Raw genomic sequence first — 19,499 nt, 5'->3', positions numbered from 1 at the left:
CTACTCAGATCCAGCTCCAAGTGGTAAGGGAGAAGATCTCACCCATAACTACTCAGATCCAGCTCCCAGTGGTCAGGGAAGAAGATCTCACCCATAACTACTCAGATCCAGCTCCCAGTGGTCAGGGAAGAAGATCTCACCCATAACTACTCAGATCCAGCTGCCAGTGGTCAGAGAAGAAGATCTCATCCACAACTACTCAGATCCAGCTCCAAGTGGTAAGGGAGAAGATCTGACCCACAACTACTCAGATCCAGCTCCCAGTGGTTGGAGGAGAAGATCTCACCCATAACTACTCATATCCAGCTCCCAGTGGTAAGGGAGAAGATCTCATCCATAACTCCTCAGATCCAGTTCCTTGTGGTCAGAGGAGAAGATTTCACCCATAACTACTCAGATCCAGTTCCTTGTGGTCAGAGGAGAAGATCTCACCCATAACTACTCATATCCAGCTCCCAGTGGTAAGAGGGAAATATCTCACTCCTAACTACTCAGATCCAGCACCCAATAGTCAGAGGAGAAGATCTGACCCGTAAGTATTCAGATCCATCCCCCTGTGGTCAGAGAAGAAGACTTCACCCGTAACTACTCGGATCCAAGCCCCCGTGATCAGAGGAGAAGATCTCACCCATAACTACTCATATCCAGCTCCCAGTGGTTGGGGGAGAAGATCTCATCCACAACTACTCAGATCCAGCTCCAAGTGGTAAGGGAGAAGATCTCACCCATAACTACTCAGATCCATCTCCCAATGGTCAGAAGAGAAGATCTCACCCATAACTACTCATATCCAGCTCCCAGTGGTTGGAGGAGAAGATCTCACCCATAACTACTCATATCCAGCTCCCAGTGGTAAGGGAGAAGATCTCATCCAAACTCCTCAGATCCAGTTCCTTGTGGTCAGAGGAGAAGATTTCACCCATAACTACTCAGATCCAGTTCCTTGTGGTCAGAGGAGAAGATCTCACCCATAACTACTCATATCCAGCTCCCAGTGGTAAGAGGGAAATATCTCACTCCTAACTACTCAGATCCAGCACCCAATAGTCAGAGGAGAAGATCTGACCCGTAAGTATTCAGATCCATCCCCCTGTGGTCAGAGAAGAAGACTTCACCCGTAACTACTCGGATCCAAGCCCCCGTGATCAGAGGAGAAGATCTTGCCCGCAACTACTCAGATCCCTCCTTCCGTGGTCAAAGAAGAAGATCTTGCTTATAACTGCTCAGATCCAGCCACTGATGGTTGGAAGAGAAGATCTTACCCATAACTACTCAGATCTAGCTCTCAGCCATCAGAGGAAAAGATCTCACCCATAACTACTCAGAACCAGCTCCTAGTGGTCAAAGGAGAGGATCTCACTCATAACTACTCAGATCCAGCTGCCAGTGGTCAGAGGAGACAGCTGGTGGTCAGAAGATCTCAGCCTCTGGTGGTCAGAAGATCTCACCCACAACTACTCATATCCAGCTCCCAGTAGTCAGAGAAGAAGATCTCACCACAACTACTCATATCCAGCTGCCAGTGGTCAGAGGAGAAGATCTCATCCACAACTACTCAGATCCAGCTCCAAGTGGTAAGGGAGAAGATCTGACCCATAACTACTCAGATCCATCTCCCAATGGTCAGAAGAGAAGATCTCACCCATAACTACTCAGATCCAGCTCCCAGTGGTAAGGGAGAAGATCTCGCCCATAACTACTCAGATCCAGCTGCCAGTGGTCAGAGAAGAAGATCTCATCCACAACTACTCAGATCCAGCTCCAAGTGGTAAGGGAGAAGATCTCACCCAAACTACTCATATCCAGCTGCCAGTGGTCAGAGGAGAAGATCTCACCCACAACTACTCATATCCAGCTCCCAGTAGTCAGAGAAGAAGATCTCACCCACAACTACTCATATCCAGCTGCCAGTGGTCAGAGGAGAAGATCTCACCCACAACTACTCAGATCCAGCTCATTGTGGTCAGAGGAGAAGATCTCACCCATAACTACTCATATCCAGCTCCCAGTGGTAAGAGGAAAATATCTCACTCCTAACTACTCAAATCCAGCACCCAATAGTCAGAGGAGAAGATCTGACCCGTAAGTATTCAGATCCATCCCCCTGTGGTCAGAGAAGAAGACTTCACCCGTAACTACTCGGATCCAAGCCCCCGTGATCAGAGGAGAAGATCTTGCTTATAACTACTCAGATCCAGCACCCAATAGTCAGAGGAGAAGATCTGACCCGTAAGTATTCAGATCCATCCCCCTGTGGTCAGAGAAGAAGACTTCACCCGTAACTACTCGGATCCAAGCCCCCGTGATCAGAGGAGAAGATCTTGCTTATAACTACTCAGATCCAGCTCTCCGCCATCAGAGGAAAAGATCTCCCCCATAAACACTCAGAGCAAAATACCTCACCCATAAGTACTCATATCCAGCTCCTAGTGGTCAGAGCAAAAGATCTCACCCACAACTACTCAGATACAACTGCCAGTGGTCAGAGGAGATGATCTCACCCATTACTACTCAGATCCAGCTCTTTGTGGTCAGAGGAGAAGATCTCACCCATAACTACTCATATCCAGCTCCCAGTGGTAAGGGAGAAGATCTCATCCATAACTCCTCAGATCCAGCTGCAAGTGGTCAGAGGAGAAGATCTGACCCGTAAGTATTCAGATCCATCCTCCTGTGGTCAGAGAAGAAGATTTCACCCGAAACTACTCAGATCCAAGCCCCGGTGGTCAGAGGAGAAGATCTCGCCCGTAACTACTCAGATCCAGCTCCCAGTGGTCGGAGAAGAAGATCTCATCCATAACTACTCAGATCCAGCTCCCAGTGGTTGGAGGAGAAGCTCTTACCCATAACTACTTAGATCCAGCTCCCAATGGTCCGAGGAGAAGATCTTACCCATAACTACTCAGATCCAGCTCCCAGTGGTAAGGGAGAAGATCTCACCCACAACTACTTAGATACAACTGCCAGTAGTCAGAGAAGAAGATCTCACCCACAGCTACTCATATCCAGCTGCCAGTGGTCAGAGGAGAAGATCTCACCCACAACTACTCAGATCCAGCTCCCATTGGTCAGAGGAGAGGATCTCACCCACAACTACTCAGATCCAGCCTCTGGTGGTAAGAGGAGAAGATCTCACTCGTAACTACTCAGATGCAGCTCCCAGTGGTTGGAGGAGAAGATCTCACCCATAACTGCTCAGATCCAGCTCCCAGTCGTAAGGGAGAAGATCTCACCCATAACTACTCAGATCCAGCTCCCAGGGGTAAGGGAGAAGATCGCACCCATAACTACTCAGATCCAGCTGCCAGTGGTCAGAGAAGAAGATCTCATCCACAACTACTCAGATGCAGCTCCCGGTGGTCAGAGGAGAAGCTCTTACCCATAACTACTCAGATCCAGCTCCCATTGGTAAGGGAAAAGATCTCGCCCAACACTACTCAGATCCAGCTCCCAGTGGTAAGGAAGAAGATCTCACCCATAACTACTCATATCCAGCTCCCAATGGTCATAGGAGAAGATCTCACCCATAACTACTCAGATCCAGCTCCTAGTGGTCAGAGGAGAAGCTCTTCCCCATAACTACTCATATCCAGCTGCCAGTGGTCAGAGGAGAAGATCTCACCCACAACTACTCATATCCAGCTCCCAATGGTCAGAGAAGAAGATCTCACCCATAACTAATTAGATCCAGCTCCTAATGGTCAGAGGAGAAGCTCTTACCCATAACTACTCAGATCCAGCTCCCAATGGTCAGCGAAGAAGATCTTACCCACAACTACTCAGATCCAGCTGCCAGTGGTCAGAGAAGAAGATCTCATCCACAACTACTCAGATTCAGCTGCCAGTGGTCGGAGGAGAGGATCTCACCCATAACTACTCAGATCCAGCCTCTGGTGGTCAGAGGAGAAGATCTCACTGGTAATTACTCAGATGCAGCTCACAGTGTTTGGAGGAGATCTCGCCCAACACTACTCAGATGCAGCTCCCAGTGGTAAGGGAGAAGATCTCACCCATAACTACTCATATCCAGCTCCCAATGGTCAGAGTAGAAGATCTCACCCACAGCTACTTAGATCCAACTGCCAGTAGTCAGAGAAGAAGATCTCGCCCACAACTACTCAGATCCAACTGCCAGTAGTCAGAGAAGAAGATCTCACCCACAACTACTCAGATCCAGCTCCTAGTGGTCAGACAAGAAGATCTCACCCATAACTACTCAGATCCAGCTGCCAGTGGTTGGAGGAGAAGATCTCACCCATAACTACTCAGATCCAGCTCCTAGTGGTCAGACAAGAAGAACTCACCCATAACTACTCAGATGCAGCTCCCAGTGGTCAGAGGAGAAGATCTCACCCACAACTACTCATATCCAGCTCCCAATGGTCAGAGAAGAAGATCTCACCCATAACTACTCAGATCCAGCTGCCAGTGGTCAGAGAAGAAGATCTCATCCATAACTACTCAGATCCAGCTCCCAGTGGTTGGAGGAGAAGCTCTTACCCATAACTACTTAGATCCAGCTCCCAATGGTCCGAGGAGAAGATCTTACCCATAACTACTCAGATCCAGCTCCCAGTGGTAAGGGAGAAGATCTCACCCACAACTACTCATATCCAGCTGCCAGTGGTCAGAGGAGAAGATCTCACCCACAACTATTCAGATCCAGCTCCCATTGGTCAGAGGAGAGGATCTCACCCACAACTACTCAGATCCAGCCTCTGGTGGTAAGAGGAGAAGATTTCACTCGTAACTACTCAGATGCAGCTCCCAGTGGTTGGAGGAGAAGATCTCACCCATAACTGCTCAGATCCAGCTCCCAGTCGTAAGGGAGAAGATCTCACCCATAACTACTCAGATCCAGCTCCCAGGGGTAAGGGAGAAGATCGCACCCATAACTACTCAGATCCAGCTGCCAGTGGTCAGAGAAGAAGATCTCATCCACAACTACTCAGATGCAGCTCCCGGTGGTCAGAGGAGAAGCTCTTACCCATAACTACTCAGATCCAGCTCCCAATGGCCAGAGGAGAAGATCTCACCCATAACTACTCAGATCCAGCTCCCATTGGTAAGGGAAAAGATCTCACCCATAACTACTCATATCCAGCTCCCAATGGTCATAGGAGAAGCTCTTCCCCATAACTACTCATATCCAGCTGCCAGTGGTCAGAGGAGAAGATCTCACCCACAACTACTCATATCCAGCTCCCAATGGTCAGAGAAGAAGATCTCACCCATAACTACTTAGATCCAGCTGCCAGTGGTCAGAGGAGAAGCTCTTGCCCATAACTAATTAGATCCAGCTCCTAATGGTCAGAGGAGAAGCTCTTACCCATAACTACTCAGATCCAGCTCCCAATGGTCAGCGAAGAAGATCTTACCCACAACTACTCAGATCCAGCTGCCAGTGGTCAGAGAAGAAGATCTCATCCACAACTACTCAGATTCTGCTGCCAGTGGTCGGAGGAGAGGATCTTACCCATAACTACTCAGATCCAGCCTCTGGTGGTCAGAGGAGAAGATCTCACTGGTAACTACTCAGATGCAGCTCACAGTGTTTGGAGGAGATCTCAACCATAACTACGCAGATCCAGCTCCCAGTGGTAAGGGAGAATATCTTGCATTAAACTACTCAGATCCAGCTCCTAGTGGTCAGAGAAGAAGATCTCGCCCAACACTACTCATATCCAGGTCCCAGTGGTAAGGGAGAAGATCTCGCCCAACACTACTCAGATCCAGCTCCCAGTGGTAAGGTAGAAGATCTCACCCACAACTACTCATATCCAGCTGCCAGTGGTAAGAGAAGATCTCACCCACAACTACTCAGATCCAGCTCCTTGTGGTCAGAGGAGAAGATCTCGCCCATAACTACTCAGATCCTGCTCCCAGTGGCCAGAGGAGAAGCTCTTACCCATAACTACTTAGATCCAGCTTCCAATGGCCAGAGGAGAAGATCTTACCCATAACTACTCAGATCTAGCACCTAGTGGTCAGAGGAGAAGATCTCACCGATAACTACTCAGATCCAGCTCCCAGTGGTAAGGGAGAAGATCTCACCCATAACTACTCATATCCAGCTGCCAGTGGTCATAGGAGAAGATCTCATCCACAACTACTCAGATGCAGCTCCCAATGGCCAGAGGAGAAGATCTTACCGACAACTACTCTGATACAACTGCCAGTGATCTGAGGAGAAGATCTTGCCCATAACTACTCAGATCCAGCTCCCAGTGGTAAGGGAGAAGATCGCACCCATAACTACTCAGATCCAGCCTCTGGTGGTCAGAGGAGAAGATCTCACTGGTAACTACTCAGATGCAGCTCCCAGTGTTTGGAGGAGAAGATCTCATCCATAACTACTTAGATCCAGCTCCCAATGGCCAGAGGAGAAGATCTTACGCATAACTACTCAGATCTAGCTCCTAGTGGTCAGAGGAAAAGATCTCACCCATAACTACTCTGATCCAGCTCCCAGTGGTAAGGGAGAAGATCTTGCCCATAACTACTCAGATCCAGCTCCTAGTGGTCAGAGGAGAAGCTCTTCCCCATAACTACTCATATCCAGCTGCCAATGGTCAGAGGAGAAGATCTCATCCACAACTACTCAGATGCAGCTCCCGGTGGTCAGAGGAGAAGCTCTTCCCCATAAATACTCAGATCCAGCTCCCAATGGCCAGAGGAGAAGATCTTACCCATAACTACTCAGATCTAGCTCCCAGTGGTAAGGGAGAAGATCTCGCCCAACACTACTCAGATCCAGCTCCCAGTGGTAAGGGAGAAGATCTCACCCATAACTACTCATATCCAGCTCCCAATGCTCATAGGAGAAGATCTCACCCATAACTACTCAGATGCAGCTCCTAGTGGTCAGAGGAGAAGCTCTTCCCCATAACTACTCATATCCAGCTCCCAATTGTCAGAGAAGAAGATCTCACCCATAACTACTTAGATCCAGCTGCCAGTGGTCAGAGGAGAAGCTCTTGCCCATAACTACTCAGATCCAGCTCCTAATGGTCAGAGAAGAAGATCTTACCCACAACTACTCTGATACAACTGCCAGTAGTCAGAGAAGAAGATCTCATCCACAACTACTCAGATCCAGCTGCCAGTGGTCTGAGGAGAAGATCTTGCCCATAACTACTCAGATCCAGCTCCCAGTGGTAAGGGAGAAGATCGCACCCATAACTACTCAGATCCAGCTCCCAGTGGTCAGAGGAGAAGATCTCACTGGTAACTACTCAGATGCAGCTCCCAGTGTTTGGAGGAGAAGATCTCACCCATAACTACTTAGATCCAGCTCCCAATGGCCAGAGGAGAAGATCTTACGCATAACTACTCAGATCTAGCTCCTAGTGGTCAGAGGAAAAGATCTCACCCATAACTACTCTGATCCAGCTCCCAGTGGTAAGGGAGAAGATCTCGCCCAACACTACTCAGATCCAGCTCCCAGTGGTAAGGGAGAAGATCTCACCCATAACTACTCAGATCCAGCTCCTAGTCTTCAGAGGAGAAGCTCTTCCCCATAACTACTCATATCCAGCTGCCAGTGGTCAGAGGAGAAGATCTCACCCACAACTACTCATATCCAGCTCCCAATGGTCAGAGAAGAAGATCTCACCCATAACTAATTAGATCCAGCTCCTAGTGGTCAGAGGAGAAGCTCTTACCCACAACAACTCAGATCCAGCTGCCAGTGGTCTGAGGAGAAGATCTTGCCCATAACTACTCAGATCCAGCTCCCAATGGTCAGAGAAGAAGATCTCACCCACAACTACTCAGATCTAGCTGCCAGTGGTCTGAGGAGAAGATCTTGCCCATAACTACTCAGATCCAGCTCCCAGTGGTCGGAGGAGAAGATCTCGCCCAACACTACTCATATCCAGGTCCCAGTGGTAAGGGAGAAGATCTCACCCATAACTACTCAGATCCAGCTCCCAGTGGTAAGTGGAAAAGATCTCAACCATAACTACTCAGATCCAGCACCCAATAGTCAGAGGAAAAGATCTGACCCGTAAGTATTCAGATCCATCCTCCTGTGGTCAGAGTTGAAGATCTTGCCCATAACTACTCAGATCCAGCCTCTGGTGGTGGGAGGAGAAGATCTTGCCCATAACTACTCAGATCCAGCCTCTGGTGGTCAGAGGAGATCTCACTTGTTACTACTTAGATTCAGCTCCCAGTGGTCGGAGGAGAAGATCTCACCCATAATTACTCAGATCCAGCTTCCAGCGGTCAGAGGAGAAGATCTCACCCCTAGGTACTCACATTAAGCCTTCAGTAATCAGAGGAGAACATTTCACCCAAAATTACTCAGATCAAGTTTCCAGTTGCCCGAGAAAAAGATTGCACCCATTACTACTTAGATCAAGCCCCAGTGGTCAAAGGAGAAGATCTCGCCCATAACTACTCAGATTAAGACCCCACCCCAGGTCATTATGTCCATGCATCCATTCAGTCTCTCACTGTCTTCTCCTGTTCTCAACAGAGGGTTAGGTCAATAATGTAAAATCCTAGTTGTTGGATCTGATGTCCTGGAGAATGAAGCATAAGGATGAGTCCAGCTATGGGTGGAGCTTTCAGTGAAGCTTATTCTGGTTGTAATAGTCTGAATGTTTGTGCTATTTTATTATTTGCTGCACACGTAGAGAGATAACTGGGTCGCTCGAAATTCAGGTTCAACAGGATCGTCTGAATTCTGCGTCAAAATTCAGCAAGGGACCCAGACACGAACGGTACTGACGTCATTGGGTACCTGAGGTTTAGCGCCCAAAGATGACCATAAGAGGGTATTAAAGGGGTCGTTCTATTTCTGTTAGTGTTTGAATAATGAAAAGTTATATAAGTTTCCAATAGACTTCCTTTATCAATTCCTCACGGTTTTCTAGATCTCTGCTTGCTGTCCTGCTATAGGAAGCTTCATTGTTTACTTTCAGTGTACAGAAATCTGGTCCTAGTCATACAGGTGCACGGCTCGTTATATATCACACAGGTGCGCGGCTCGTTATATCACACAGGTGCGTGGCTCGTTATATCACACAGGTGCACGAATCATTATATCACACAGGTGCATGGCTCGTTATATCACACAGGTGCGCGGCTCGTTATATCACACAGGTGCGTGGCTCGTTATATCACACAGGTGCGCGGCTCGTTATATCACACAGGTGCGTGGCTCGTTATATCACACAGGTGCACGAATCATTATATCACACAGGTGCATGGCTCGTTATATCACACAGGTGCACAAATCATTATATCACACAGGCGCGTGGCTCGTTACATCACACAGGTGCATGGCTCGTTACATCACACAGGTGCACGGCTCACTGTATCACACAGGTGCACGGCTCGTTATGTCACGCAGGTGCACGGCTCGTTATATGTCACATAGGTGCACGGCTCGTTATGTCACGCAGGTGCACGGCTCGTTAAATGTCACATAGGTGCACGGCTCGTTATGACACAGGTGCATGGCTTATTATGTCACACAGGTGCACAGACCTTCTATCAATCAATCATCAATACAAAGTACCAGAAAACTGGGGCAGACACTGTAATAAATGTGGCCTTTATGTATTGTTAGTATACTATTATTTGTTGTTCCAGTTATTACATTTTTCTTGTTATTTTCTTGTATAATTTGCCTTCCTTTTGTAATATTTCCACATTAATTACTAAATTTCTATATATAAAGTCTTTTTGCTCACATTTCTTGTAAATATAAAATGTATATTTCCATATTGTCCCCCATGACGGCCCCCTGGAGCTCCCCCTGGAGGTTGCTTCCCCTTCCTCTGTAGGGACAGGAAATTGAGAGCATTAAAAGGCCCCACCCTCAACCTCCCACCAGTGTTTTTACTGTCCCTACAGGGATAGGATTGAGAGTAAAGACCTCTCTCTCCTCCAGGGGGGGGGGGTGGAATCTCGTACCCCTCGTGGGTGCTTGTTTCCCTGGGGCTTCCCTCGTCCGGCCTCTCTAGGGAGTCCTACTTGGGGTCCTCAGGCTCCGGTTGCCATCGGGCAGGTGCCGGTGGCTCTACGGCTCGTTCGCGGGATTTCACCGGAACTGACGTCAGAGGCCTCAGCGTCACGGCCTAGGGGACGGGCCGCGGAAGATGACGTCAGACGCCGGCGGCAGGTATAAAAAAACTGCGGTGTAGTTGCTGTCTGCTGAGGTCTATGGGAACAAGATGGCAGAGGAGGCTGAAAATCGTTCCATATCCCTGGGTTCTGTGAGTAGGACGTCTGGCTGAACGCCAATGTTTGCTGGCACTATATGCTGTGTTTGGGAGTCGGCTTTTTAATTAAGCATCACTCCTGTGTTTTTGTGTTTCTATAATTAGGAGAAGGACATGTTTGTCAAGGAGAAAGTTAAGGAATGTGATAAGGAGAGACCAAAAAAGGCACCGTCTAAACGCTGCCAGATGTGTAATACAAAACTTGATATATCATATAAAAAGAGCTTGTGCAAGGATTGTGTTACGTCTTTGCCTGTATCGTCTTCTGTCCGCGGTATGCGGCTTAGAAGGCGTTGAGGTTGTTCAGTGTTCCTGTGTGTGAACTGAGACTGAGATTGCTGCAGGGTTGATTGTTGCACCACACCCGCTTCCCTGCAGTCTAGCAACAGTTAGCCTGCTGTGAATGACAGATCTCTCCTCCAGTCACCTTGAGGGGAGGTTCCCCAGTCACCTATATTACTTCCCAGCACAGGTTTCCCAGCGCTGGTAATATTCGTATTTTCAGCTCCCCAGTCCTTTCTGCATTTTGTTTTGATATTGACTTCTCTGGCATTCTGACTTTGGCTTTCGTTACTTACCTCGGCTTTCGCTTTCTGATTCTGCTTATATATTGCTCTCTCCGTTGTGACCCGGTTTACCTGACTTCGCTACCTGTGTGTATTGTTTGTTTGTCGTGTTTTTTGTCTGCACTGTAGCCTAGGAAGGGATCGTCTTCGTGGTTGTCCCGTATCAATAGGATACCGGAGGCAAGTAGGCAGGTGACAGCATTGGGGGGCTCAGACTTAGGGCTCACTGTCTGGTTAGTTGCCCCTGAATCCCCGAGCCATCATTACAGATTGTTTGGACAAGATATTAATAGAAGAGAAATCTTCATTTATGGATGAATTAAGAGTTGTGATGCGTGAGGAGATTAAAGCTTCTAGAAGTCCTCCGCATAAGAAAGTCAGAGGAATTCCTGTATGTGTGGATACTGACGATGAGCAACCTTCATGTTCATATGAAATATTGAGGAGTCTGATATCATGCAACAATCCGTACCCAATGACCCTAAATATCTTTTTCCAAATGAAGATATGGATGGGCTTATTAAAGCATTAAGAGATACCTTAAATATTGAGGACACAGTAGAAGAAAGGTCAGTAGTTGACGAATTGTTTGGAGGTTTGAGAAGGAAGAAAGTGCGAGTTTTTCCAATCTTTGAAAATCTGAAAGATCTTGTTTTGGATGAGTGGAAAGACCCAAAAAGACGTTTAACAATCCCCAAAGAATTTAGGAACCGTTTATTATTTGACCCTGAGGAGACGAAAATTTGGGATAATGTGCCCAGAGTTGATGTTCCCATTTCCAAAGTTGTTAAAAAAACTGATTTACCCTTTGAGGATTCTACCCAGTTAAAGGATGCTATGGATCGGAAGAAAGCATGGGAGGCCTCTATAGCGACTCTTAAAACTAATGTTGCAACCACCTCAGTTTCTCGCACTCTTCTTTTGGTTAAGACAGCTTTAAGATCACCTTAGAGAAGGTACGTCTAGGGAAGAGATTCTAGATTCCATCCCGCTACTGAAGTCAGCAGCAGCTTTTCTAGCGGACGCATCGGCAGAGACTATCCGCTTTGCCGCAAGGGAAGACGCATTGTCAAATGCAACCAGAAGAGCACTTTGGCTTAAGCAGTGGTCAGGAGATGTGCGTTCCAAGGCTAAGTTGTGCAGCCTTCCTTTTTCGGGGGAATTTTTGTTTGGCACAGAGCTGGATGATATCCTGGATAAAGCAGCTGACAGTAAGAAAGGGTTTCCAGAAGCGAAGCAACAAACAAAGAAACAGTTTTTTCGTGGCTTTCGCTCAACCAGAGATCAGCAGAGATTTAAGGGCAGACAAACATGGAAACAAGGATTTGGGAATACATCCAGATGTGTTCCTCAACTTGGTAACTGAAGATTTGACCAATATGGTACCCTGTCACTATAGACACAACCTCAGTAAACAAGAGATGGAAGCCCTCAATAATCTGGAGAACAATAAACAATTAATTATAAAACCTTCAGATAAAGGAGGCAACACAGTAGTTTTAGATGTTGATTCATACAGGAAACTCTGTACTGATATTCTTAAAGACACCACCAGCTATGAGATCCTAGAAAGGGACCCTACATCAAAATATGAAAAAGAGTTAAAAAACATTATTGTCCAGGCTAGGAAAGACAATCTCATTAGTGATGAGGAGCTGGGATTCCTCTTACCAAAATTCCCCCGAAGGGCCACATTTTATTGTCTGCCGAAGATACACAAGGGCCTAAATCCATTGAAAGGTAGGCCAATTGTGTCTGGGATAGACAGCCTATCCCAGAACATTGGTGTATACCTTGATAGAGTCCTGCGTCCCTTTGTACTCTCCCTCTCGTCCTATATACAGGACACTGCAGATCTAATTCGTAGGATTGATGGGATCACTATAGATGAGGACTGTATCCTCTGCTCAATTGATGTGGAAGCACTCTACTCGTCAATTCCCCATACTGCTGGACTGATGGGGGTAAAACATTTTTTGGACCCCAGGGGCAATCAGTTCACTCCCCACAATAAGTTCATCTTGGAACTTCTTGGCTTTCTTCTGACCCACAACTTCTTCCTGTTCGACCACAAATACTACCACCAGCTCAGGGGCACTGCCATGGGCAATCCCTGTGCACCAACATATGCCAACTTGCTCCTGGGCTGGTGGGAGGAAACGATGGTCTTCAACGAACAACCATCAACAACAGGATTGAGTTGTGGGTCAGATATATCGATGATATCCTGGTAATATGGGGGGGTGACGAAGAATCCTTCAGTGACTTTGTTACAGATCTCAACAAGAATGAGATTAATCTAGGCTTTACATTTGAGGTCGGAAGAGGGACTCTCCCATTCCTCGACCTAGAGATCAGTAGGGAAACGAGTGGAGAAGTAAATACAAAGGTCTATAGGAAACCGACCTCCACAAATGCACTTCTAAGATGGGAGAGCCACCACCCAATACGCTTAAAAAGCGGAATTCCTAAGGGTCAATACTATAGACTGAGGAGGAACTGCTCCACGTATGATGAATTCAAAATTCAGGCTAAGGATCTCAGGACAAGATTTAAAGAAAGGGGATACCCCGACCATGTCTTGAGAAAAGCATTTAAAGCAGCATGCAATAAAGACCTACTAAAAAAGAAAGATGAATTGAGACAGGACAACAAGGTCAGATTAATCACGACCTTTGACAATGGGGCAAAAGAAGCCTCTCAAATCATCCAAAAACACTGGAACATCTTACTGATGGACCCAGATATACAAGATGTATTGAGTGAGACCCCACAAATCACCTTTAGAAAAGGCAGATCCCTAAAGGACCATCTAGTACAAAGTCACTTCAACCCCCCCCAAAGGACAACATGGTTGAACAAAAATACACCCACTGGCAACTTTAGATGTAGTGGGTGTATTGCTTGTCCATACATGCAAACATGTAAGGATTTCATCTCTACGAATACAGGACACAACTACCGCATCAAACATTTCATTAATTGTAGAACCAAAGGGGTTATCTACAAGATGACATGTGGATGCGGTTTGGAATATATAGGAAAAACAAACAGGGAACTGAGGAGACGCATAGGGGAACACCTATTGGACATTGAGAAGAATAATGACACTTCCATAGCAAGACATATAAATCAAGATCATGCGGGTGACCTCTCGATGGTCTCGTTTACAGGCATCGACATAGTGAAGCAACCCCTGAGAGGGGGAAACTAGGAACAAATGACTCTACAAAAAGAGACATTTTGGATATTTGAATTAAAAACAATGAGCCCTACTGGGCTTAACGAACAACTGAATTTTAAATGCTTTCTGTAAAACACACTAGAAGGCCCCCCCCCCCTTTTTGGGACTCCCTTCAGACGGACCAGCCAAAATAATCCATATTTCTCCCCTTTTATGCCCAAAAAATTATAACAACATTTGGATTAATCGATAATTATCTTTGTTGTCATTAGGAGCTAAAAATTAGGACATACGAAGTCTAACTAAATGCCATCTTTCACTAAAGTTGACACTATATACATATACCCTAAATAGATAGGTTCTGTATAGATATATTCCTTAAAAGATATACCACCTTCCAGCGAGATTAGTTGATATACCATTTAACCCATGGAAGAATAAGGGATACATCGATTTATTAATCACTTTAATTACAGATTGGCCTACAGTGTATTTGTGACACAAATGAGAATGATTTCTTCCTTTCTAACTATCAATCTCCACCAGGGTGGTCTTCTCTTGAAAATGACATTTTACATATTTTTGATTAACTTACAAAATATGCTAGTGGTACGCATGCGCACAATAGATGAACATAGTGCGCTCCATGTACTGAAACGTAAGGCACCTCAGAACGCATGCGCCACTTTTGGCGCACGGGGTGAACCTCCGGTTCAGTGGATGATACAAAGCACCCTATTACGCATGCGCCACTTATTTTGACATTTGGCGCACGGGATAAACTTCCGGTTCAGCGGATGACGCGCGATACATGGAAAACGGCGCGCATCTCGGATCATACCCGTGGATCATACTCCTTAAACACACCCGGAAACAGGGCGGCGAGTAACTCCAATGAGGTAAGAGACTACCACCCCTTCTGTTGACAGGTGGGTGGGATTTGACACAGATATAAGGGAAGAGTGTTCATTTGGCCAATGCTCACTAGCCAAGGTATACCACTTATTGAAGGTGGACCCGACCCCTATTCTGGGGAATTTTCCAGGAAGGCCTGTGCGTGACCTATATCCAGGATTCCTGGAATCCCAGATTTGATTGTTATTTTCTCCCCCTCCTGGACTTTTTTGTCAGTCCTCAGCAATCCCCCTGATGATTCACCGCGAACGGTGATGAAACGCGTAGGGTAGGGAGGGACGGGGAGCACACTTGTTTGGCTATACCTTTAGGGCATAATAGTACACCGGTCTAGGGACGACTTGGGTACTGTCCTTGTCAGGACGGGAGCTATTGGGGCAATAGGGACAACTAAGTATATAGGGAGAGAAACGATTCCCCCTTTAGGTCTCTCAAGGATACCTATCCTGCAGCCCGATACTCCACCTGGTAAGAATGCTCGATTTTTAATATTTGTTTATTGCATTTAGTGTTTGTTGTTGTTTTTAGAGTGATTGAGTAAAAGTTAAATTTTAAAGGACTTAGTCCAATGCTTGTATATATATGTTACTGTGGTCCGGACAGCATTAGTGCATAGTGCCAGAGGGATTTGGCTTTTTTGTGTAATACATCCAGAGGAGGAAGAAGCAAACAGTTCCTCTTCAGTTCCACAAATAAGCAAGAAAAACGGCAATGACACCAGAGTGGGGGGAAGATTGAAAAATTTTCACCCCCAATGGGAGAACATAACTTCAAACAGGTGGGTGCTCTCAATAATCAGGGACGGTTATTTTATAGAGTTTGTATCACCAGCCACTCACCGATTTGTTCTATCCAGGCAATCCTCACACAAACTAACAGGTCTCCTCTGGGAAGAAGTTTCCGGTCTGCTGAAGCTGAACGTGATCAGTCCAGTCCTCCAAGAAGAAAGAGGTATGGGTCATTATTATCCCTTATTCCTGATAAAAAAAACAAATGGAACCTTCAGATTAATCACAAACCTGAAATTTTTGAACAAATGGGTAGCATACGCCAAATTCAAAATGGAGTTGGTGAAATCTGCCACCCCTTTAATATCTCACAATGCAGTTGCACCCTGGGCCTCAAGGATGCATACTACCATGTACCCATTCATCCAGAGTCACAGAGATACTTACGGTTTGCAGTGTTGTCACCCTCAGGGGAGGAGTTTCATTTTCAGTTTACCGCATTACCCTTTGGTCTCTCTTCAGCTCCCCGGATCTTCACCAAGGTCATGGCGGAGGTAGTGAAATATCTTCAAACAGAAGAGATCTTCGTGGTACCTTACCTAGACGACTTCCTGCTGATCGGAGACTCGGTAAGTCACATGGAGTCAGAAGAAGACAACAATAGAGATATTGCAATCCCTGGGTTGGATCATAAATCTAGAAAAATCGGACTTGACTCCAAGTCACATAAAAGAATTTTTAGGGGTGTCCCTGAACTCTGTAACTCAAACCTCCTATCTTCCACAGGAGAAAGCGGACAAACTTCTTGGAAAGAAGTCGGTGTCAGTCCGGACAGCGATGAGTCTGCTGGGGACCATGACATCATGTATCCAGAGTGTGGCCTAGTGCCAAAACCACTCAAGGACCTTACAATCCTGGATCCTTTCAAAGTGGGACCGAAATCATCACCATTTGCACTGGTCACTGGTCATTCCTCCAAAAGTGAAAAAATCGCTAGATTGGTGGAAGAGTCCCAGGAATCTTCAAAGAGGAGTGGAATGGATACAGTGGCCATTGATCCAGATTCAGACGGATGCCAGCAGTTCCGGTTGGGAAGCTCTCCTGCCAGGAAAATATGTTCAGGGTCGTTGGTCCCGGGAGAGAAAACAAGTCTCTTCAAATGAAAGAGAATTGAGAGCAGTCCTGGAGACACTGGAAGCTTGCACCAACGACTTGAAAGGGCGTCACATAAAGATAATGTCAGACAATACCACTACGATTGCCTATCTAAAAAGGCAGGGCGGAACCAGATCCAGGGAACTGCTAAAAGTATCCCAGAAAATATTCTCATGGGCGGAAGAGAATCTTCGCTCAATTTCAGCCATCCATCTGAAGGGCTCAGAAAATGTAGTGGCGGATTATCTCAGCAGATCTCAGATCCTTCCACACGAGTGGAGTCTGAACGAGGAGGTCTTTCAGGAGATCATTTCAAGATGGGGATTACCAGCCATCGATCTGTTTGCCTCAAGGAAGAACTGCAAGGTAGACAAGTTCTACTCGCTGAATCCAAGAGAGGCCCCTTGGGTGCTGGATGCATTCTCACAGGTCTGGAGCCAAGATCTGGTAGATGCCTTTCCCCCAATCCCGTTGGTAAGCAAGGTGCTGCAGAAGCTGTTGATCAGTCCAGACAGTCTTATCCTGATCGCACCCTTCTAGCCGAAGAAGAGTTGGTTCCCAATTCTTCAGAAGTTAGCAGTGGACCTTCCATTCATTCTTCCGGAGAGGCCAGACCTTCTACATCAGGGACCAGTCCTGCATCAGAACCCAGGGTTTCTAAAATTGGCAGCCTGGATCCTGAAAGCGCCTTCTTGAAAACAAAGGGACTATCATATAAGGTAATTAAGACCTTAAAAAATAGTAGGAAACCAGTAACTCATGCCATATATCTTAAAATATGGAAAAAGTTTTGTTCCTGGTCTAAGGATATGCCTAATCAGGATTCTCCTAATGTATGTCAAATCCTTGATTTTCTACAGGACGGGTTTGAAAAGGGGCTTCGACCCAGCACCTTGAAAGTCCAGGTCTTGGCCCTGAGTGCATTCTATGACACCGCACTTGCAGAACACAGGTGGGTTAAAAGATTTTTCCAGGCCTGTACACGTTTACGTCCTACTGTTAAAGAGTCATCCCCTCAGTGGGATTTATCTTTAGTCTTAGACGCCCTAACTGAGAGCCCTTTTGAACCAAATGACTCTTAACATGCGTCTCTTGACTTTAAAGACTGCCTTCCTTATAGCCATCACATCGGTGAGTTGCAAGCCTTGTCTATCTGTGAACCCTATTTGTCTATATCTGAAGATAGGATTACGCTTAAGCTTGCCTAAGGTTGTCTCTAATTTCCATAGGAACCAAGAGATTGTCTTACCAACATTTTGCCAGCATCCAAGAAGTCCTATGGAGGAGAAATGGCATCTGTTGGATGTAAGGCGTACAGTGCTTAATTATCTTGAAGCATCTGGTCCTTGGAGAAAGGATTTAAATCTGTTCATTCAATTTGCAGGAAAACATAAAGGCAAGAAGGCTTCGAAAACCACAATTGGACGATGGATTACTGAAGCCATTAAAGAATGCTACAAGGTCAAGGGTGTTCCCCTACCGCTTTCAGTTAAAGCCCATTCTACTAGGGCTATGTCTACATCTTGGGCGGAGCGAGGGGGAGCCTCTATTGAAGAGATTTGTAAAGCTGCCACATGGAGCTCAAATACTACATTTGTTAAGCACCATAGACTTAATGTTCTATCTTCCAGAGATCTGGCCTTCGGCCAGAAAGTACTTCAGGCTGGGGTCCCTCCCTGACTGGGCATAATTTGGTATGTCTCCAGGGGTCTCACCGGTAATTCAGTTTCCATAAGTCCACCATGAGGGCCCTATTTTTTTCCCTCCCACTTGTATAAGAGGTTTATGTTATTTATGTATGTGAAATTAACGTACTGAATAAATTTGCGTTGGATCCTATACCGGTGTAGTTATTTGATAAACACTGGTGGGAGGTTGAGGGTGGGGCCTTTTAATACTCTCAATTTCCTGTCCCTACAGAGGAAGGGGAAGCAACCTCCAGGGGGAGCTCCAGGGGGCCGTCATGGTGGACTTATGGAAACTGAATTACCAGTGAGACTAATTCCTTTTTTTTGTGTAATATTTTTGCACTGTATTTTTGTACATATATACTCGTGTATAAGGCGAGTTTTTCAGTACAAAAAATGTACTGAAAAACCTCACCTCGGCTTATACTCGAGTCAAGAAAAACCGTACCCACTCACCATCCGGGCCCCGATGTTTGGCGCGGGTCCTCTTCTGTCTTCTCTATGCTGTATAAGCTGTTCTCCCGGCCGGCGCACACTATGGAGTTGGGGCGCGGGAGTTTGAGTATGTAAGTTTGCTTTTTTATGTGTTTGGCAAACTGCTGGCAGTCTGTATACTACAGGGACTGGCAGATATATACTACAGGGGGCTGGCAGGCCATATACTACAGGGGGCTGGCAGGCTATATACTACAGGGGGCTGGCAGGCTATATACTACAGGGGCTGGCAGGCTATATACTACAGGGGCTGGCAGGCTATATACTACAGGGGCTGGTAATCTGTATACTACAGGGGCTGGCAGGCTATATACTACAGGGGGCTGGCAGGCTATATACTACAGGGGGCTGGCAGGCTATATACTACAGGGGGCTGGCAGGCTATATACTACAGGGGGCTGGCAGGCTATATACTACAGGGGCTGGCAGGCTATATACTACAGGGGCTGGTAATCTGTATACTACAGGGGCTGGCAGGCTGTATACTACAGGGAGTGGCAGATATATACTACAGGGGGCTGGCAGGCTATATA

At 46.5% G+C, this 19,499-nt stretch overlaps 1 protein-coding gene across 3 annotated transcripts; it reads left to right on the top strand.

Moving 5' to 3' along the window:
• Positions 1–115: 115 nt before the first annotated feature.
• LOC140108422 (uncharacterized) lies at positions 116–18,611 on the top strand. 3 transcript variants are annotated; one of them, XM_072131732.1, is made up of 6 exons: positions 116–15,851; positions 16,151–16,257; positions 16,415–17,502; positions 17,644–17,735; positions 18,013–18,088; positions 18,168–18,611. In XM_072131732.1, exons 3-6 carry the CDS (start codon positions 16,957–16,959, stop codon positions 18,471–18,473), a joined length of 1,020 nt encoding a protein of 339 aa, XP_071987833.1. In that variant the 5' UTR covers positions 116–15,851; positions 16,151–16,257; positions 16,415–16,956; the 3' UTR covers positions 18,474–18,611. The 3 variants fall into 3 exon arrangements, with proteins under 3 accessions (XP_071987833.1, XP_071987832.1, XP_071987834.1); XM_072131731.1 differs by having other exon boundaries at positions 16,415–17,735; XM_072131733.1 differs by lacking the exon at positions 18,168–18,611 and having other exon boundaries at positions 16,415–17,914; positions 18,013–18,160.
• The last annotated feature ends 888 nt before the right edge of the window (positions 18,612–19,499 follow it).

The sequence above is a fragment of the Engystomops pustulosus genome, unplaced genomic scaffold (assembly GCF_040894005.1).
Source record: "Engystomops pustulosus unplaced genomic scaffold, aEngPut4.maternal MAT_SCAFFOLD_129, whole genome shotgun sequence".
NCBI lineage: Eukaryota > Metazoa > Chordata > Amphibia > Anura > Leptodactylidae > Engystomops > Engystomops pustulosus.
Note: the sequence above shows the minus strand (reverse complement) of the source record. Positions and strands in the feature narration are given on the sequence as shown.

What these genes read in the sequence shown, in the direction of transcription:
- LOC140108422 (XM_072131731.1), top strand. Translation starts at nt 16,957, where the DNA reads ATGGGCGGAAGAGAATCTTCGCTCAATTTCAGCCATCCATCTGAAGGG. An exon ending in ACCGCACTTGCAGAACACAG is followed by an intron (nt 17,736 to 18,012) that starts GTGGGTTAAAAG and finishes TAATTTCCATAG; the next exon opens with GAACCAAGAGATTGTCTTAC. An exon ending in AGAAATGGCATCTGTTGGAT is followed by an intron (nt 18,089 to 18,167) that starts GTAAGGCGTACA and finishes TTCAATTTGCAG; the next exon opens with GAAAACATAAAGGCAAGAAG.